At 33.9% G+C, this 20,749-nt stretch overlaps 2 protein-coding genes across 2 annotated transcripts; one reads left to right on the top strand and one right to left on the bottom strand.

The window, feature by feature from the left end:
- Positions 1-462: 462 nt before the first annotated feature.
- LOC133812687 (uncharacterized) lies at positions 463-3,552 on the top strand. Its single transcript, XM_062246484.1, has 7 exons — positions 463-1,102; positions 1,230-1,372; positions 1,508-1,779; positions 1,907-2,061; positions 2,377-2,639; positions 2,722-2,784; positions 2,909-3,552. Exons 1-7 carry the CDS (start codon positions 844-846, stop codon positions 3,164-3,166), a joined length of 1,413 nt encoding a protein of 470 aa, XP_062102468.1. The 5' UTR covers positions 463-843; the 3' UTR covers positions 3,167-3,552.
- A 208-nt stretch (positions 3,553-3,760) lies between these two features.
- On the bottom strand, positions 3,761-5,075 carry LOC133812688 (uncharacterized). The gene is made up of 3 exons (XM_062246485.1): positions 4,931-5,075; positions 4,420-4,643; positions 3,761-4,160 (listed from the first exon to the last, which is right to left on the bottom strand). Exons 2-3 carry the CDS (start codon positions 4,585-4,587, stop codon positions 3,957-3,959), a joined length of 372 nt encoding a protein of 123 aa, XP_062102469.1. The 5' UTR covers positions 4,588-4,643; positions 4,931-5,075; the 3' UTR covers positions 3,761-3,956.
- Between the last annotated feature and the right edge of the window lie 15,674 nt (positions 5,076-20,749).

The following is a 20,749-nucleotide window of genomic DNA, read 5'->3' as shown; positions in this document are numbered from 1 at the left end:
AATAAATAAAAGCATCGAAAGTCACTCAAAATGTATTGAAAATTGAAAGGTTCACATTTGTCTTAAATTTGCAATTTCTTTATATTTTGATGTAAATACATATAAAATATAAATTGAAAATATACTTAATACAAATTTTTATGGAAGGTTATATAGTGAATATGAACGAGATTAAAAAAGTGAAGAAAAAATTTATATATTTTCTCAATTATAGAAAATCAATATCTATCTTAAAATGGGAGTCTAGATTTTAAATATGATCTCACAGTCACTATACATAAATAATTTTCTTCAAATTTTCCATATAAAATGAACTTCAATAAATTAATGTCAATACAAAAATCAAAATAATAATATTTTTCATATTTTTATTTAAAAAGAGAGAGAAAAAAGAGTGTTCTCGGAAAGTATTTTATTCCAGCGAAAAAAACAAAAGAAAAAAGAAAAAGTTAAAATAAAATGATTACACAAAATTGAGATCTTTTAACGAAAGAGGAATGTTCGTTCTCACAGACTGCTTCGACTGCGACTGGGGCTTCCTTTAAATCTCAAGGCAGTTGAAATCAGAACTCTTCTGGCGCATGTTCTGCTCTGTTCTATTCTATCAAAATCAAATCAAATTTCATATATTTCAATCTACCGTTAACCATATTTAATCCAAAGTTTCGATCTTTAACCCCAAAACTCATCTGAAAAGCCGTTCATTTTCAGTTTCACAACTATCTCAAACCCCCATTCAGCCAAATGTGCAAGACTCACCATTTCCACTCCCAAATCCAAGCCCTAGAATGCGGAACCTCGGTTTAGGGAGAAGCTTTGTTCCGTTTTCGATTTCTCACACACATGGCGAAGCACTCGGTTGGTTGGGTCGCCTCGCAGAAGCGGTGGCTCCTCGCGTTCCTCGTCATGCTTTCGGCCTCTACCCTGATCGCCTTCTTCATCAGAGCCGCCTTCGATACTTGCGATCGGAATCTTGACGTCGTTGACAAGAGGCCCAGTACGGTCCCCTCCTCTGGTTTAATCGTCGGAGCTACTCCAAACCCACTTAAGTTTATGAAATCTAAGCTGGTTCTATTGGTTTCGCATGAGCTATCTCTTTCTGGTAATTTCGATTCAATGACATTTTGCGTCTTGTTATTATTATGGGTTTTTCGTTGTATGATTTTTTTATTAGGAAAGGTGATGAATTTTGTATTTAAAAGAGAAATATATGTGGATTGTTCTTACAGGAGGGCCCTTATTGCTGATGGAGCTAGCATTTTTGTTAAGAAGTGTTGGTGCTGAAGTTTATTGGGTTACAATTCAAAAGCCAGTTGATACAGGTGAAGTGGTTTACAGTTTGGAGCATAAGATGTTGAATCGAGGAGTTCAGGTAACTAAAAACTAAGCCATTTCAAACCTGGTGTTTGATTTGAGGGTTTATTATGTTTTTATGTCTATGGTATTGGAAAAGAAGGATGTTACCTTGGTTGGTTTTAAATTTTTAATTATGTTATTGGTATGATAGGTGTTTTCTGCAAGGGGTCAAGAAGCTGTGGATACAGCTCTCAAAGCTGACTTAGTTGTTTTGAACACTGCTGTTTCTGGGAAATGGTTAGACTCAGTTCTCAAGGAACATGTTCGCCATGTTCTCCCAAAAGTCCTATGGTGGATCCATGAGATGCGAGGACATTACTTCAAATTAGATTATGTCAAGCACCTGCCTTTAGTTTCTGGTGCTATGATTGATTCCCATGTAACGGCAGAATATTGGGAGAACAGGACCCGAGAGCGTTTGAGGTTCGTGTAAAATAGTTTTGGACTTGGACAATCTTAGTAGTTTGGTTCATGAATTGTTTTTCTCTTACCTTGTCCTCTGTTTAATCAATGGTGGAACAATATTTGGACGATCATATTTTCCTTGCAGGATCAAAATGCCTCATACATATGTTGTTCACCTTGGAAACAGCAAGGAACTAATGGATGTTGCTGAAGATCGTGTGGCAAAAAGGGTTTTGCGTGAGCATGTCCGGGAATCTCTCGGTGTGCGAAGTGAAGATATAGTCTTTGCCATCATAAACAGTATGTATACCAAACTGACAACATTTATTTTACTTCGACATAGAACATTCTCTTCTATTACTTTGATCAAGACACTAGTTAAGTTGCTACAAAATTGGAATAATCTTGTTGGTGACATTAGTAGTTAATTTGGTTACTGTACAAGTGAACTTGAAGGCTATATAGTTTAAGTGACTCACCATGTTACTTGTATCTTTTTTCTAATAGAAAAATTCTCTGATTAGCTTCCACCGGCCGGAAGTGATATTGTGTGATGTTAAGGTATTGTGGCTGGTGTGGATTTGTCTTGTCAGTACTAATAGTACATCAATACAGGTGTTTCACGTGGAAAAGGGCAGGATCTATTTCTGCGTTCCTTCTATGAAAGTTTGCAAATGATTCAAGAGAAAAAGCTGCAGGTGCCAATGATGCATGCCGTAATTGTGGGAAGCGACATGAATGCTCAGACCAAGTTTGAATCAGAACTACGTAATTATGTAATGCAGAAGAAAATGCAAGATCGTGTTCATTTTGTGAACAAAACTCTGACTGTTGCTCCTTATTTAGCTGCAATTGATGTTCTTGTTCAAAATTCTCAGGTAGGCTGCCTATGCTTGTATCATCATTTTAGTTCTTGCAGATTCATCTTCTTATTTACTTCTTTTACTCCACAACGCGTAGGCACGAGGCGAATGTTTTGGCAGGATAACCATTGAAGCAATGGCATTTCAGCTTCCTGTACTGGTAATGGACTTGCCACTTACAGCTTTTGTCATCTCTGAAAGTAATAAATGTTAATGCGAGGTGTCTGTCAATTTTGTTAATCATTTAATTTCCTTATCCTGTTTCGAATAATCAAAATCATCAGGGAACAGCAGCAGGAGGCACTACAGAGATTGTAGTGAATGGAACAACGGGTTTTCTGCATCCTGCTGGGAAGGAAGGAGTTACTCCTCTTGCAAAAAATATAGTTAAGCTTGCTACTCATGTCGAGAGAAGGCTTACGATGGGGAAGAGAGGCTACGAAAAGGTAAAAGAGAGGTTCTTAGAGCACCACATGGCAGATAGAATTGCGACTGTTCTGAAGGAAGTCCTGCGGCGGTCAAAGAGCCACACAGATTCTTAACTCTTTTCCCTTTATACTAGTGGTGACTGGTGAATGCTACAAGTTTCATCTGAAATGTTAACTATACAGAAAAATCAGATATACCATTATGGTCCTTTCATGTTGGCTACTCTTATCGGTACTGAAAGGGTTGTACATCATGTACATATAAAGAGATAAAGATAGTAGCCTGTTGATAGAAGAGGTGATGCAACTAGAAGTAACACAAATTTTCCTTGCATAGCGTTGACTGACTAGTTAGACATTATATTTGCTCGGTAATTAGATGTTTACAAAGCATCCAAGTGACAGTTCCTTTGAACAAGTTTATATGATTTTGTTGTAATTTTTTTCTTTGTGGGATAGTTTCTTTTTTCTATGCATTGTAAGCATTTGGTTTCTCTCTCCATTTTTTTTTCCTGTTGTCACCTTAATGATAGCAAAAAGATCTAATGTAATCAGTGCGAAAGTTAAAGCCATGTCTAAGCATCTGGTTTGTTAGTATTCTGTATAGAAAATACATTGCAGTGCACACAGCTTGTTAAGTCTAGTTTAATGGTTGTAACAAAACACTCATTATGGTTTGAATTGCAGGCTAAGCTTCATAGCGTCGACTTAGATTAGAAGACATCATATAACTTTACTAGCCCTTTTGGGAAAGTTTATATGGTTTTATTATGAATGTATGCAATTATGTCCAACTGATCAAACGACAAACACGAAAATTACATCAAAGTTCAAACACTCAGCAAGTCTAATATATAATGGATGTAACAAGAGTCTTTATTGTTTGAAAAGTAGTAGACAAGTTTCAAAGAGACTTGGGTTTTGGAGGATCATTTACTGTTTTAGTGTGGTTGACGGTGGTGTTGTGTTTTGTGAACCAAGTTGTATAAAGAAACTGCTTGTGAGGTCCAACGTGGTTGCATATCTGTCTGAGCTTCTGCCTCTCTCTCATCCATCTCAACACTATCTTCATATGCCTCTTGCTCGTCAGTCCTCTCAGCCCAACTTCCTGAAACCAAGTTGGATAACAATCGTTCTAAGTGGACTCCATAATATGAGCTGAGCTAGCTAGAAGATACTTAAAGACATGAGAGTGAGACCCAGAAACGGTAAACGACACATAAATGGAGCAAAATACTTATTCCCAAGTCCAGCTATTCAGATATGTTGCAAACCGGAGAACCCACATACCAAAATCCTTACCCCATATTGAAGATTACTTTTGAAAAAGTAAAGAGACACGGTAGTTGATTAAAAAGCAAAAATACCTTAACGTGATCCCAAGTTTCTGCAATAGTGAGTGGGCCATGCTCCTTAACAATGTCGAAGATGACTCTTGTGATTGTCTGGGTCTGCTCAGGTGGTGTTTTGAGCTCGATGGGTTTCATCTTCGGCTTTGGTTTTGTGGCGAAATACCTTACCGCAGTCCCAAACATGATGCCCCCTCGTTTGTTCTCAGACGGACAGTAAAAGGGTCAATAACAAACCAAAACTAGAAAGAAGAAAAATGAGTGCTTTGATCAGTAATCACAACAATCAACTTTTAAACATGTATATATATTATGAATGTATCGTCTTCAAACTTTAACTAGGGAAAAACATTAAGTTACAAAGGTGCATATATAGAGTTGGTAAATGAAGCTTAAACATTAAATTGTGAGTCAGGCATTTCATCGAACAGGTGAAAGGGCATTATCTCCAAACGTCATTTCTCTGCAATTGAATACATGGAAGTTAGAAAATATATGAATTAGGACAAGGGAAGGGAAAGATATTTACAAGGTTGAATGGGAAGACAAAAATTGGTGGAAACTCAAGGAGACCCGAGAATTGGTAATGGAGGTGTAAACATGGTCGATTTTGACAGTAATCCAAATCAAACCAGTGTCCACTGCAAGGAGACGTGATCAGTTGGTTTTGGCAGTTTGGGCTTAATGGGCTTAATATGATTTTTTTGGGCTTTTTTCATATATACACTTATACTACCCAAAAATTACATTTATATAGTTATCCTAATTTCTAACAATTATACGACAATACTTTTTTTTTTTACAATAATACGATTTGTTCTAAAACCTCCCTTTCACTACAGCCAATATCTCTTTTAGGAGACCCATACTATCAACAACCAAAAACAAAAAATCAACAACAACCTTGAAAATCGCTGGCTAATCGCCAACCATCAAGCAAGGGAAAATCAAGAGAAATTCAGATCAAGTGAAAAATTGTTGAGGGTCTAATTTATTAATCAAATTTCGTTGCTGTCTGGTTGACTCACATAGTTTAGTGATATTTGTTCCATTACTTTTGTTGCTTTTTCGTTATTTTTTAAATTTTGAATTGAAATTCTGGGTATTATGATGAGAACATGAAGAGTGTTTTAAAATTTCAATTTAAAACACTGTTGATGTCAGGTTGTTGGCATATTGTGTTGGCGTTGTTGTCAATGATCTTGACATTCAAACTGTATAAATACCACTGTTAACATTCTAAACTAAGCAACATACATTTCAAGGAATATAATCAATGCCAATTTTGATACAAAGCAATGCATACTTGGATGATTATGATGATTTTGAAGCTAGTTAAGAATTGATACAAAAAATTGAAAATATGAAGACATTGTTGAGAAACTGTATCAGCAACTACATCGCAACCCAAAAACAATGACCATTCAACTATAGTATCAAGTGAAAGAAGGATATTCGCCACTGAAAATACTAGATGACGACAATCTCGTTTGTTCATGCAACTGAAATTCAAAGAAACAGTTTCACAAGGTATCCCTTGTGTGTGAACATAGTTGAAATTAAGGTAACACAGTCAACCATTCCCCTTTTCACCTCTAGAGAATCAATAATAACATAAAAACATGGCACGCATAATGAATTAATTCATGAATATGAAAAACAACACAACATTGATCTCAGATAAACACTATAACAACTATGGCTTACTCCAAAAAACGTATAGTCAACGCAAGATCAACACAAAATAAAAAACAAGTTAACATTGTCGTAGAAATTTGAAGAAGAATAAGAAAGAGATGGAAAGAGAGGTGTTGGGCATGAGAAACGATAAAAAAAAAAAGAATGGACAATTTATCATGAACAACATATTGAGTCATCTCATCTAAAAATGAACAACATATTGTTGCTTGAACAGTAGGATCACCATTTTTTATCATTTGCAACCTTAAAAAAAGAAACAAAACAAACTTAAAATCTGAAAGCAACTAAACAATAACAATAAAACATCTAAAACCAAATATATCTTTATAATAAAAAAAATGATATTGATATGCTGAAATGAAAAACAACAATTAAACAACATCAACAAGTAAAAAAATAATAAACAACCCAAAGTTAATTTGCATAACAACAACATTAAGACAACTAACAAACAACACAACATAAACTTAAAAGAAACAACACAAGAATCAGAGTTTTATTTGCAAATGGAGAGGTAGAACTAGAACTTGATCGAGTAGTAACCATTATGAATAATATAAGATCAAAAATTATATTGATCTCCGAAAAAAAAGAGGAAAAATGCAGAAGATGAATAGAAACTGAAATGAGTATGATGTATTGGGCAACGAGCAAGAAAAGTAAACAAAAAAATAATTAAAAGGTGTAGGAAGAAGAAGTAGGTACGTAGGGTGTCATTATCAATTGTCTTTTTTTACAATCTCACATTATTTTATTAAATTACATTCTACACATCATATAATAATAATAATAATAATAATAATAATAAAGTGTGTGTTGCTCCAACCTCCAAGAATCATAAACATTCACATAATAATAATGTTATACCCAAATTTGGTATAGCCACGTGGGAATCCGCGTAGCTAATGACATGTCAAAACAAGTGGTGAGATAGCGAGACACCTTAATCACCGTCGCTCCCCAAGAGGGTGATCCTCATCACTCCATCGACACTTAGGCAAAAATGGACTTCATCAACAAGAGTCTACTTCTCCAATTACACGAGTCAATCAGTCCTCAGTTGTATAGGCCTCGTCGCCATTGACACTAGGTCGTTGCCAATCACAAGGACAAGGGGCTCCTCGCCAATCCCCCATCGTCAACGACCCTAGCCAGTCACCAGTGGCCTTCGCAAGTGGCTGGCCCTCATTGCTCGCTGGTGGCCCTCACCACTTGAGCCTTCCTTAGCACTGAAATGTGCACATAACCTCTTCATGCAAATGACACACTGGGTTGCCATTTTTGGAGAGACACAAACCTGGCCTTCATCCGAGTGTCTTTGAAATTAGTTGAATTAGGAAACAACTTGCCACCGTCGGCTCTTCCTATCTCCGCGACTATAAATACTACAAATTGAAATGTAAAAAAGGTTGGTCATTCATCGTAAATACTATTGACTAAAGTGGCCGTAGGTCATTTTTTTGGGGGCCGAGCCACTATAGACTCGTGCCTCTTTCATTTATTACCACATTTATTTATCTGTCTTTAGTTCATCATTCACAACAAAGAATTCACTTATGATTTTATACACAAAATAACTTTTTATTTATTACTCTGTGTAAGTTTACGAAAAAATCGGTTAACAAATAATAATAATAATAATTTGTGAAATTGAAAAAAGAAACAATTGGAAAGAGATTATGATAGGAAAATTAATAAAGAGAGATGTAAGAAATAAAAAAAATTAGAATAATATATATCACATTTCGTGTCCCATGATCGTGGGTTGAGAAAGAGTAGAGTAACTCGAGAGAGATAAAGTATAGTAATTTTGAGAGTGTAAAAAAAAAGTGTAGAGAATGATAGTAAACGTCAAACACTTGGTAGTATTTTTCTAAGAAACATGCTAATTTTGGCACTTTGTTTAATATTTTTTTTAATGTTTTATTTCCAATTGAAACGTTCTTTAAACTTTTTTTTTTGTTTTTTTGTAATTTTATGCTAAGGAGAGCTTTTTTTATTTTTATTTTTTTATATATAAATAACGAACAAACATAACATTACATCCTCACACAAAATAATAACAATACTATACTACATATCACACTATAACACATATATTTTCTTAATTTGTTTAGTTAATTTATTTCTCTTATATTTTTTTTATTAATATTAGAAACATAATAAACAAATAAGTTACAATGATCCATATAAATATTTTGGAAATTTATACGACTTTTTAAATGAATTATCAAAAAATTGAAAAAAATATAATTGTGTGTGATATGAGAAAAATCACACATGGAATTGAAATATATTTTTAGGAGTGTATATAAATTGCAAGTGCCATGCATTGGGGTGTCCTCCAAGGGGTACTCAGTTTTGTACGCATGGGTGATGACTCACACACTTGACCACTGTCCGACCGAGCTGAGCTGGCGTGTGGTGTCGTATTTTAATTTTTGTTTTTTGTTGAAAAATTTATTCAATAAAATAAATACTTTTATTATTTTATTAATTAAATTAATCTTAAAAACGGTTATTTTTTTGAAACGGTTTTAATAATGGGATCCGAAATTTCCTCCACAATTCAATGGAAAAAATGTTTTTTGCCGTTTTATGAGATCAAACATTTTTTGTTGTTGTATAAGTCAGATCAAATATTTTTTTGAAAAAGAAATTTTTTTTTACTCGTTCTCAACGAATTTTCTCAGAGCTTTTTGAGGGTGTACAAGAGCGAATCTTCTCAATGGAGGGAGGAATCGTATAGAGGTTATTTTATTCTGGAGGCGGCGTGGTTGATAGACTGCAGTACACACTTAGAACAGAGCTACGAAATGTCTTAAAAAAAACAACATTGTCCGTGACTCAACCAAAAAAATTAATCGGTAATTTTGTTCCAATTTTATTTTCTATTGAGGAACTTCATCTTCAAAAAAAGACTTATCAATAAAACTATTTTATGTCTTCAACCCGGCAATAATTTTCGTATACCAGAATTCTTATTATTTATATTATGATCAAGCCAGAAAGTCATCATTTTCACCTGTTTATTTATTTATGTATTTTTTGTCTTACTTGTAGAATTGTGATAAACTCTCTCCCCCTTTTCTTCTTTTTTATCGTCTTTCTCGTTTTTTTTTAATAAGATTTCTTTTCTTTGTCTTTATTTCTATCCTGTACACACAATTAATCACTTATAATTTTGTCTTTCTCATCCTCCATTGTCTATACGATAATAATTATTTAATAATCTTACAAAATATTAATGTTAAAGAATTAGTAATTATTATTGATAAATTCTCAATACTTCATGATTGTTTAAATATACTTATATATTTAATCAATCAGTTGAAAATACTATTTTTTTTTAGAATTAGCTCAACTCAATTTTAATTCAAATTCATTTTAATAAGATAATAATATTTTTATTTCATATCAACATAATTGAAACAAATTATTTAATAATTTTTTTATCAAATTTATATAAACCCTTTTGAAATAGAATTTTATTCAAAAGCAAAATAATATTTTTTGTTTATATTTGAATAAAAAAATGAATTTTAAAATATAAAAAAAGATAAGTAATTTTAAATACATAAATTAAATTTTATATTTCTTTACAAATAAATTTTATATTTATATAATTATTATTTTCTAATAATTTAAAAAAAACTAAGAAGAAATATATATTTTTTAAATTAAATAAATATTGACGCACTAAAAAAAATTTAATGTCTAAAAATTATTAATTTAATTAATTAAAAACCTAACAAGTAATAGTATAAGTTAATTATTTTATTATATTTAATGTATCAAACATTTAAAATATAAATATTTTGGTAATATAAAAAAATAAAAATAAAAATCGTTTTTTATTACGTAATTGAGATTTTTTTGTCAATTATATTTTAAAATCTAGAAGGATTAAGTTTTTTCTTGAAAAAGTCTAGCAATGTATTTATGACTTAATTTATACATATAATTAATTGTTTTAAAATAGAAGACACGTATCTATTACTAGTATATTATACAAATGTGAATAAGCAAATTGAATGTCATCCATCTTTTTTGTCTTTTAGGCATGCCTTTCATAATAGCTAGTATTGTAATATATATGCCCTATAAAATTATGCACCAAAATACTATATCAACTCAACTAACTTGTCAGTATTTTTTAAAACAGCAGGTTCCGCTTGAAATAAATTTGATTGGTTAAATGAAACTGACACGTCAGTTAGAGTAATATTTTAGTGCGAATATCATTACACGATATATATATGATAATTATTCTATAGGGCTTTCACTTTAAGCTCTATTGGTAGGGCTTTCAGTGTTTCTCAACCCGTGAATAGTTTTCGGCGCGTTTTTTATAACCGTGTATATTGTAACTATTTAGATCATCCTGCAAATTTTCAGAAAATTCCGAATAGTTTACAGTACCGAAAACTAGGTTCAAATATGTTGTTTTCCACGCGCATAAAAAAAATTAGTCACGTGTGCAACAACATGTTTGAACTTAGTTTTCAATACTGTAAACTATTTGGAATTTTCTGAAAATTTGCAGGATGTTCTAAATAGCTACAATATACATGGTCATAAAAAAATCGTACAGAAAACTGTTTATGGATTGAGAACACTAAAAACCACACCGATAGTAACTATTTAGATCATCCTGCAAATTTTCAGAAAATTCCGAATAGTTTACAGTACCGAAAACTAGGTTCAAATATGTTGCTTTCCACGCGCATAAAAAAAATTAGTCACGTGTGCAACAACATGTTTGAACTTAGTTTTCAGTACTGTAAACTATTCGGAATTTTCTGAAAATTTGCATGATGCTCTAAATAGCTACAATATACATGGTCATAAAAAAAATCGTACCGAAAACTGTTTATGGATTGAGAACACTAAAAACCACACCAATAGGGCTTAAAGTAAAATTCTTGTAGAAAAATTCTCCTCTATATATACATATTTGTATCTCAATGTTCACATTGGTACTCCTATCTTTCCTTATTAGTGGGGATGAGCTAGGTGTCTTCTTTTATAATGATTCTCTCTAAGATGATGCTGAAAATGTGCTACCGTTAGTGGGCTGATATTGGGTTGAAGATTTCAATATGTATTGGGGTTGATCATTCACATCTTATATATTATAATATGTGTATTTATAATAACACCTAACAATTTCAAATAATATATACATATACTAGTTCTTAAAATGAATATATATATATTTGGATTATTGCACCATTAAGATTATGTAGAATCTTTGAATTAATTAGTATATGTGGTGAGTTTTAAATCACGAGAGAGGGAGAGATCGTGATTGTAACGTGAACAATATGATGAAAATTTCATCACCATTTTTTTTTTATAACGAGACATTATGCATTTGTATATATAGGGAAAATTTGATACAGGGGCTTCAAAAAAAAAAACTCCGTTGGTGGGGCTCGTGGATTTATACTCGTGAACAATTGTTGATTCAAATTTTTGTATAATTGGGTATATTGTAGTTATTTAAAACATCTTGTAAATTTTTAAATTTTTTTAAATAATTTATAGTGCCGAACATTAAGTTCAAAACAATTTATTGTACTTCGTAGCTAATTTTTTATATGCGTAGAATTCAACATGTTTGAACCTAGTTTTCAACATTATAAATTATTTGAAATTTTTTTAAAATTTATAGGATGTGCTAAATAACTATAATATACATCATAAAAAAATCACACCGAAAACTATTCATATATCGGAAATACAAAAGAGCACCACTAGCAAGGCTCTTTTTAAAGCCCCTAGAGCATAATCCCCCTATATATATTGGACAATTTTTTTATAGGAGCTTCACTTTAAGCCCTACCGATATGACTCTCAGTGTTTCTTGACTTGTGAATAGTTTTTGGCGTGATTTTTTTTTATGACCGTGTATATTGTAGCTACTTAGAGCATTTTGCAAATTTTCAGAAAATTCGGAATAATTTACAGTACCGAAAACTATGTTCAAACATGTTGTTCTCCACGCGCATAAAAAAAATTAGTCACGCATGCAACAACGTGTTTGAACCTAGTTTTCAGTACTGTAAACTATTCGGAATTTTATGAAAATTTGCAGAATGCTCTAAATAGCTACAATATACATGGTCATAAAAAAAATCGCGCCAAAAACTATTTATAGGTTGAGAACACTAAAAGCCATATTGATAGGACTTAAAGTGAAGTGCTACAATAGAATTCACTATATATTTATGTATTATATTCACTATATATTTATGTATTATATTCTTAGTTATTAAAGAGGTCGGCCCTCAAAATCCAAAATCTGTACCGACATATGTATAGGATGGGTAAAGTTAATTGTGTTCTCAAGAATTGATTACTTATGCTTTGTGGGACCCATTTGAGGCTGTCACTTATATTCTACTGCTACTACAGGGTGGTTGAGGAAAGAGGTATGTGATCTACTTCATCTCTTGGAGTAGCTCAACAAAACCCAATTTTTTTATTTTATTTTATATTTTTACATTATATTATACATCAAATTTTTTATATATTTTTTAATATTATATTTAAATAAAAATAAATAAATTATTTAATAAAAATAAAATATTTATTTCAAAATTTATACGACATTAATAAAAATAATTAATAAATTCTATAAATAAAATTAAGCAAACGTGTATATTTTAAATTACTTATATTTAGGATATATATATGTATGATATGTCTATACTGGTGCGGTGAATAAATATTGTAGTGCATGCTCTAATTCATACATGTAGATAAATTACGATTTCAAATTTTTTTATAAGACAGTATTTATTATAATTACTATCAACCTTTATACGTATTAGGAAATTTTGAAAAATTTAGATTACCGAAAATAAAATTCAAATAAAATATTGTGTGTGTGGTAGTACTGGAAGTCTGAAACTCTATTTTTGACACCTTAAATTATTCAGAATTTCTAAAATAGACATCGTCTTGTAAAAAAATCATAACTTACGTGTATATAAAAATGTATAATTTACTATGATAGGGTATAAAAAAATATCCACTACATGATGATTATCGTAAGGATGAATTAATAATGGGACATATATAAATGCTCATGTGGTAACATTGGTGATTGAACCAGTGGGTGAGATTATATATCGTGACAATTTGTATATATATATAGTTGGGAAATGTACTATCTATTAAAATAAAATCCTATATTATTATATTTTTTAGGTGGTTCAAGAGTTTAAGAGAGGTTGGCCTCAAAATCCGTACTGGTTGAGATATAGGACCTGTTAGAAATATCGACCTTGCAGCCCAATACAACCAGGCCCAATCGACTGTTGCAAAACCTGCAATCCAGGATAGTAGGAAAGAGCCGTTGGAATCCAATGATTAGGAAATAAATATCTCCCTCAATTTCTGTACCCTATAACAAACTCTGAGCTGTCAATCATGACGTGTAAATGCTCTAGAATATTCTTTATGTAATAATCCTTCTCTATAAATGCAATCTCACAATCTCAGCAATGATTTTTGAGCTGAGCTTTCATTCCTTATTCTCTGTTTTTGTTTTTTCTTATTTTGTCTTGGTATCAGAGCCAGGTTGCTTGGAGTGTGTCGTGAGCCATGGAGGGCGACGGAAATTCTGCAACCAGTGTAGAAACAACTACACCTCAGTCTACAAACCAAAACTTAGCTCCGAATATAATCGTGCCTCATTTTGGGAGCACCTTAACCAGCCCTTTGCATTGAAGCTGGATCGTAATAATTTCTCCCTATGGAAAACAATGGTTTCGGCCATTGTTCGTGGACACCGTCTAGATGGTTACCTCAAAGGAACCCTCTCTAAACCCCTTGAGTTCTTACCACCCACAACTGAGTTTAATGGCACTCCTAGCTCTGTTGTGCAGGTTAACCCAGCGTTTGAACAGTGGATCGTCAATGACCAACTTCTTCTCGGTTGGCTGTACGGGTCCATGACAGAAGGAATAGCGTCAGAAGTGATGGGCTGTGACTGCTCTGCGTCCTTGTGGAAGGCTCTTGAAGATCTTTTTGGTGCTCATTCGAAAGCGAAAATGGACGAGTACCGCACAAAGATTCAGATAGGAAGGAAAGGGCCCCTGTCTATGCCAGATTACCTTCGCCAAAAACGGCAATGGGCTGACATTCTTGCCCTTGCTGGGGAGTCGTACCCTGAAAATCAGCTGGTGGCTAATGTCCTCTCTGGTTTGGACATTGATTATCTTCCCATAGTTATCCTTATAGAATCTAAAGGCTCTACCACTTGGCAACAACTCCAAGACATGCTTCTTAGCTATGACAGCAAAATGGAGAGACTTCATTCATATTCAGGTACTACCAAAATCAATGCTCCTACAGCAAACTTTGCTAACAAGAATACATTTCCTGGATCTAGCAGGGGAATGAACAATCGAGGTGGCTCACACAACAACAATAGAGGCTCTAATCCTAGATCTAGAGGTCGTGGAGGAAGAAATGGTGGACCGCGACCAACCTGCCAGGTCTGTGGGAAGTACGGGCATTTCGCTGCCTATTGTTACAACAGATATGATGAAACATTTATGGGAAATCCACCTGGTGGTACTGGTGCTAATCAAAAAAAATCACAGACTAGCGCACCAGCCCTTACAACTTCATCTGAGTGTTTGGATCATGATGCTTGGTTTACCGATAGCGGCGCAAGCAATCACATCACTGCTGAAATCAACAAGATGAAACTGAAGGAGGACTATAATGGTAAGGAAACTGTAACTGTGGCTAATGGTAATAAGCTTCCCATCCACCATGTTGGCATTGGCTCTCTACATACTCTATCTTCATCACCATTGATTTTAAAAGAAATTTTACATGTTCCTCAGATTACTAAGAATCTGCTCAGCATCTCAAAACTTACTTCAGCTAATGATGTTTATGTTGAATTTTTCTCTGATTTGTGTTTTATAAAGGACAAGGGGACAAGGGAGGTGGTTATTGTTGATCCCAAAAGAGGGTGTTTTAATAATTAAACTCGCAAGTGCACGAATCGTTTCGGAATATAATGTTCATGTAAGTACGAGGTCGAACCCATGGGAGTTGACTAACATCAAAAGAAACTATTTCAAACAAAGCAATAATATTCTAACCTAGTTCCAAATATTTGATGAGATTTTGTTTTAGAAAAATAAAAGACAAGTAATAAAAAGATTTAAGATTAAATAGAAAAATGGTTTTCAAATGATATATGTAAAATAAGATTATTAAGATTTTAGAATCCACAAAATGCAAGTTCAATAGTATTTATAAGTATATTGATTCCCAAGTTTTGATATAGTTGAAATAAATCACACTATACTTTTTTTCAAAATATATTTTCTTATTCAAGCACAAGTTACTCTTTAAAAAATGTAGGATTTTTCTTCACTTATATAAGATATAATTTCTAAGCATTAGTTGTGTTACAATCTAATGAAACTACAAAAAATCAAAGAGATTATGTTTAGGCAAAATATGATACTTATGCTCTAAGAATTAGATGTGAACAATTTAATGAAAAATATTTAATCAAAGAATATCATATTTTTGCATAATGAAGAACTAAGTGTAATATGCTTTAACAATCAATAATAGATGAAAAATGCATATCTTTGATAGAAAAATCCATAAACAATGTTGTACAAATGGGAAATCAACATACAACAAAAAAAATACTATCTAGTTACATTTTGCTTCATCATCATCTTAATAACCTTTGAAAAAGATTAGAAGCTCATAACTAGATAAAAATTACAAAATAACATACTTGACATGCTCTTGAAAAGATGAAAATGGTAGATAGAAAATAGTGAAAAGAAGAGAGAAAAATGTGTAGAAGATGTTGAAAAATATGAAGAAGAAGAGCTGCCCAAATGGTCTTACAAGACTCTATTTATAGGCAAAATGTGGAGATTAAATTAATCAAATTAAAATAAATAAATTGATTAATTTAATTGTGTTGGGAAGTGGCAGGATAAATAGAGTAAGTGTAAGAGTATTGGAAAGATGAAATGTTTAGTTGGGTAAAAGATTAGTGAAAAGCTAGGGTAAAAAAAATGAATTAGGAATATTTATTTAGGTAAGAAAAATAGGAAAAAGTGAATTGATATTTTGGTGAAAAATATTGGGAATAAAAATGTGGTTTTTGGCATTTTGGTGGCTATTGGCAGAGTGGGTTCGGCTGAGATGGTGTTGGGCCTGGAATGGGACTGCTGGCTACTTTGTATTGCTATTGGGCCTTGGCTGTGGAGTGAAGTGCAAATGGGCCTGGAGCAATTTGGCGTGGGCCCAGGAAGGAGATGGCAGATTGATGAACTTGTTGATGCTGGGCGTTGGCTGTTTCAGGGTGAGGTGATATATGCTGAAGGCTGGGCATGTGCATATGTGCATATGCTGAAGAAGACTTAGTAATTGCTTGCTTCGGTGTGCAGGCGGATGACTTCATGAGGGAGTGGTGTTGGGCCTGAGGTGGAGGAAGCTTGGAGAAGCTGTTGGGCTTGAGCCCAAATGAAGCCTTTTTTTTTTTTATAAATGTCAACTCTTTGTCTTGCTTTCTTGAAAATGCCATATTGTCCTTCATTTTTCTTTATTTTTAAGAGCATACATTCCCTACAAAATAAATATAAAATAAATCATAATACAATATTTTCAACTCTAAAATAAATCAATTTAATTCTTTGAAAATATTAATTATAACTTAATTTATATTTTACATTTAAGTTCAATAATATAACATTTTTTTACCACTAACTTAACAATATTAATTTTAAATAATTAAACTATAATATTTTACAATAATATAACTATAAAAATACACAAAAATCTATAAAATTAAAATAATACTAATAAATTCAAAATTACTTAAAAACTCAATAAATCAATTAAGAACTCAAGAATTAAGCAACAATTAACACATAAAAAGTGGTAAAATAACTCTATTTTGTAGAGTTATCAGTTATCAAGGGGAAGCTTAAAGATGGGCTCTATCAGTTTGACATTCCAAATTCCTCTGCTGCTGCTGCTTCTCACCACACTAAACTTCAACTCAATTTCTCTTGTTTTTCTGGTCTTGTTGTGTCTTCTAATTCCAATGTAACGCAGCCTACGGCTGCTCACTCTGTTTGTTCAATCAAAGATCGATGGCATAGGAGATTAGGCCATCTGTATACTCGTGTTCTTGATGTTATTTTAAACAAAATTAATATAAGAAATGTTTCTCACAAACTAGCTTCTGTGATGCCTGTCAACTTGGCAAATCTCACTCACTTCCATTCAAAACTAACTCAAATAGAGCAACCTCACCACTTGCACTTGTACACACAGATATTTGGGGGCCATCACCTATCATGTCCAACACAAATTTTAGGTACTACATACACTTTATCGATGATTATAGCAGGTACACTTGGATTTACCCTCTAAGATCCAAGGATGCAGCCTTTGCTGCCTTCACTCAATTCAAAGCTTTAGCTGAAAAACAATTCAATTGCCACATCAAACGACTACAAACCGATTGGGGGGGGGGGGGGGGGGGGAGAATATCAAGCCTTCACTCAGTTTGTTAGTGATCATGGGATTGAGTTTACCCATTCCTATCCTCATACCTTAGCTCAGAATGGGAGGGCTGAGTGTAAACATCGCCACATTGTAGAAATGGGTCTCACCCTTCTCGCTCAAGCCAATGTACCACACAAATTCTGGTGGGATGCTTTCCAAACCTCGGTATACTTAATAAATAGATTACCAACCCCGGTCCTCAATATGAAAACACCTTTTGAAATACTCTACAAGAAACAACCAGATTACATGTTTTTAAAAATATTTGGTGTTGCATGCTTCCCTTGCTTGAGGAAATATCAAAATCACAAATTCCAATTTCACTCAACCAAGTGTGTTAACCTTGGTTATAGTGAAAGTCACAAATGGTACAAATGCTTGTCAAGCACGGGTAGACTTTATATCTCTCGGGATGTTATCTTCAATGAGGAAGAATTTCCCTTCAAACACGGTTTCTTAAACACTCATAAAACTGAAACACCAGTATCTGTTCTTGTGCCTTTCTGGTCAGCTTCCTCCATTCCTCATTCATCTCGTGATGGACCTCAAACTGTGTCTCCCCAAAGTCGAACTGATGGTACTCATCTTAGCTCACCAAACAGAACACCAGTTGCTGAATCCCCTCCGAGAGTCCATATGCATGAGGTAAGTAACACAGACCTTGATCCTGCTGATATTGATACATCTGGAAACACAGCAGATGCATCTGCTCAACAAGATCTCAATGCATCCCAATTTGATACATCTGTTAGCACTGAGACTTTGATTGTAGATAACACCAGTACTTCCAAACCTCTACAGCCAACTCATCCTATGGTGACAAGAGCTAAGGCAGGAATTTTCAAACCAAAGACATACTTAGGACACACTAAATGGCCAAGCACTTGCAAAATACCGAGTACTGTCGAAGAAGCTTTGCAACACAAAGGTTGGAGAGGTGCCATGGATACAGAAAATGCTGCTCTAATAAAAAAACAAAACCTGGGTTTTGGTACCACGAACACCTCATATGAATGTTGTTGGAAACAAGTGGGTTTATAAGGAGAAGAAAAATGCTGATGGATCATTTCAAAGGTACAAAGCGAGATTGGTTGCAAAAGGTTTTAATCAACAACCTGGATTTGACTTTGGTGAAACATTCAGCCCTGTTATAAAGGCTTCAATTGTCCGAATAGTCCTTACTATAGCAGTGTCAAGATCGTGGGAAGTACGACAACTCGACATCAATAATGCGTTTCTTAACGGACACATTGTTGAGGATGTGTACATGAATCAACCCCTGATTTTTGAAGACAAAGACAAGCCGAATCATGTGTGAAAGTTGATCAAATCTATATATGGTTTGAGGCAGGCCCCAAGGGCATGGTTCGACAAACTAAAAGAAACCTTAGTTGGCTGGAAGTTCAGAAATTCGAAAGCAGATTCTTCACTCTTCTTTCTCAAAACTGCCTCTGACATAATACTTGTGCTAATATACGTTGACGACATTATTGTTACAGGGAACAATCCAATGAAGCTTCAGAAGTTTATCGAACAACTTAATCTGAATTTTGCCCTTAAGGACCTCGGACCTCTCCACTATTTTCTGGGAATCGAAGTCCATCGTGATACAACTGGGATATACCTCAGTCAACCAAACTACATTAAAGAACTTCTCAGGAAGATGAACATGCTGGACCTTAAGTCGTGTCCCACACCAATGGCAACAGGGAAAGTTTTGTCTCTCTTTGATGGGGAACCTATGAAGAATCCTACTGAGTACAGAAGTATAATAGGGGGTTTGCAATATCTAACCAATACTCGTCCTGACATAAGTTTTGCGGTGAATAAACTTAGCCAATTCCTGAAAGCACCAACAAATGTTCACTGGAATGCTGCAAAGCGCATTCTTAGATATCTAAATGGAACCCTTCATCACGGCTTACACATCAGATACTCAGAAAGACTTCCATTGACTGGTTTTTCGGACGCTGATTGGGCCTGCTGTCCAGACGATTGCAGATCAGTTGCTGGTGTGTGCGTTTATCTCAGAGACACTCTTGTCTCGTGGTCTTCAAAGAAACAACATGTGGTTTCTCGCTCTAGCACAGAATCGGAGTATAGAGCACAGGCTCAGGTGGCTGTTGAAATTTTGTGGATACAAGGGCTACTGACTGAACTCGAACTTCCCCTGCCTTCAACTCCAATTACATGGTGCGATAATATGGGAGCCAGCGCCTTAGCTTCCAATCCTGTCTATCACGCTCGAACTAAACATATAGAACTGGATGTTCATTTTGTGAGAGATAAAGTCCTGGAGAAGACCTTGGAAATCAGATACATCCCTTCAAGTGAACAAGTGGCCGATTGTTTAACTAAAAGCCTCTCACATGGACAATTCAGGTTCTTGATCGAAAAACTTGGAGTGGTGTCCACCCCACTCAGTTTGAGAGGGGATGTTAGAAATATCGACCCTGCAGCCCAATACAATTAGGCCCAATCGACTGCTGCAAAGCCTGCAATCTAGGATAGTAGAAAAGAGCAGTTGGAATCCAATGATTAGGAAATAAATATCTCCCTCAATTTCTGTACCCTATAACAAACTCTGAGCTGTCAATCATGACGTGTAAATGCTCTAGAATATTCTTTCTGTAATAATCCTTCTCTATAAATGCAATCCCACAATCTCAGCAATGATTTTTGAGCTGAGCTTTCATTCCTTATTCTCTGTTTTTGTTTTTTCTTATTTTATCTCTGTATTTTGTCTGGACCAGTATATAGTTGAGGGTTGCTATTTGACATTTTAAGGTATTCAACAACACATGAAGTGACATCCTATGATTAGTTAGCGATACCCTATAATACTTATTAAATTTAAATATATGAGACCCGATATTTGATTGTATTAATAGCTATATGCTATCTCCTTGTACCCAACACCACAAGAAGATAACATATTGTTATTGATGCATTCTAATATTAAGTATCACTAATCAATAAGGTTCCACCTCATATAATTCACTCTATCATAATGGGTCACCAAAACCAGTGTTGTGTAGTTGTCTGGCTACACTACAAGCGTATATGTGGT

This window comes from Humulus lupulus, chromosome 1 (assembly GCF_963169125.1).
Source record: "Humulus lupulus chromosome 1, drHumLupu1.1, whole genome shotgun sequence".
In the NCBI taxonomy this organism is placed as follows: Eukaryota; Viridiplantae; Streptophyta; class Magnoliopsida; order Rosales; family Cannabaceae; genus Humulus; species Humulus lupulus.
This window is presented reverse-complemented; position numbering and strand designations above follow the sequence as displayed.

Bases quoted from the DNA above. Each gene is read 5' to 3' on its own strand.
- LOC133812687 (XM_062246484.1), top strand. From the start codon at position 844: ATGGCGAAGCACTCGGTTGGTTGGGTCGCCTCGCAGAAGCGGTGGCTC. The intron at 2,640-2,721 runs GTAGGCTGCCTA...CACAACGCGTAG, and splicing joins TTCTTGTTCAAAATTCTCAG to GCACGAGGCGAATGTTTTGG. The intron at 2,785-2,908 runs GTAATGGACTTG...CAAAATCATCAG, and splicing joins CATTTCAGCTTCCTGTACTG to GGAACAGCAGCAGGAGGCAC.
- LOC133812688 (XM_062246485.1), bottom strand. From the start codon at position 4,587: ATGTTTGGGACTGCGGTAAGGTATTTCGCCACAAAACCAAAGCCGAAG. The intron at 4,161-4,419 runs GTATTTTTGCTT...ACTTGGTTTCAG, and splicing joins AAACTTGGGATCACGTTAAG to GAAGTTGGGCTGAGAGGACT.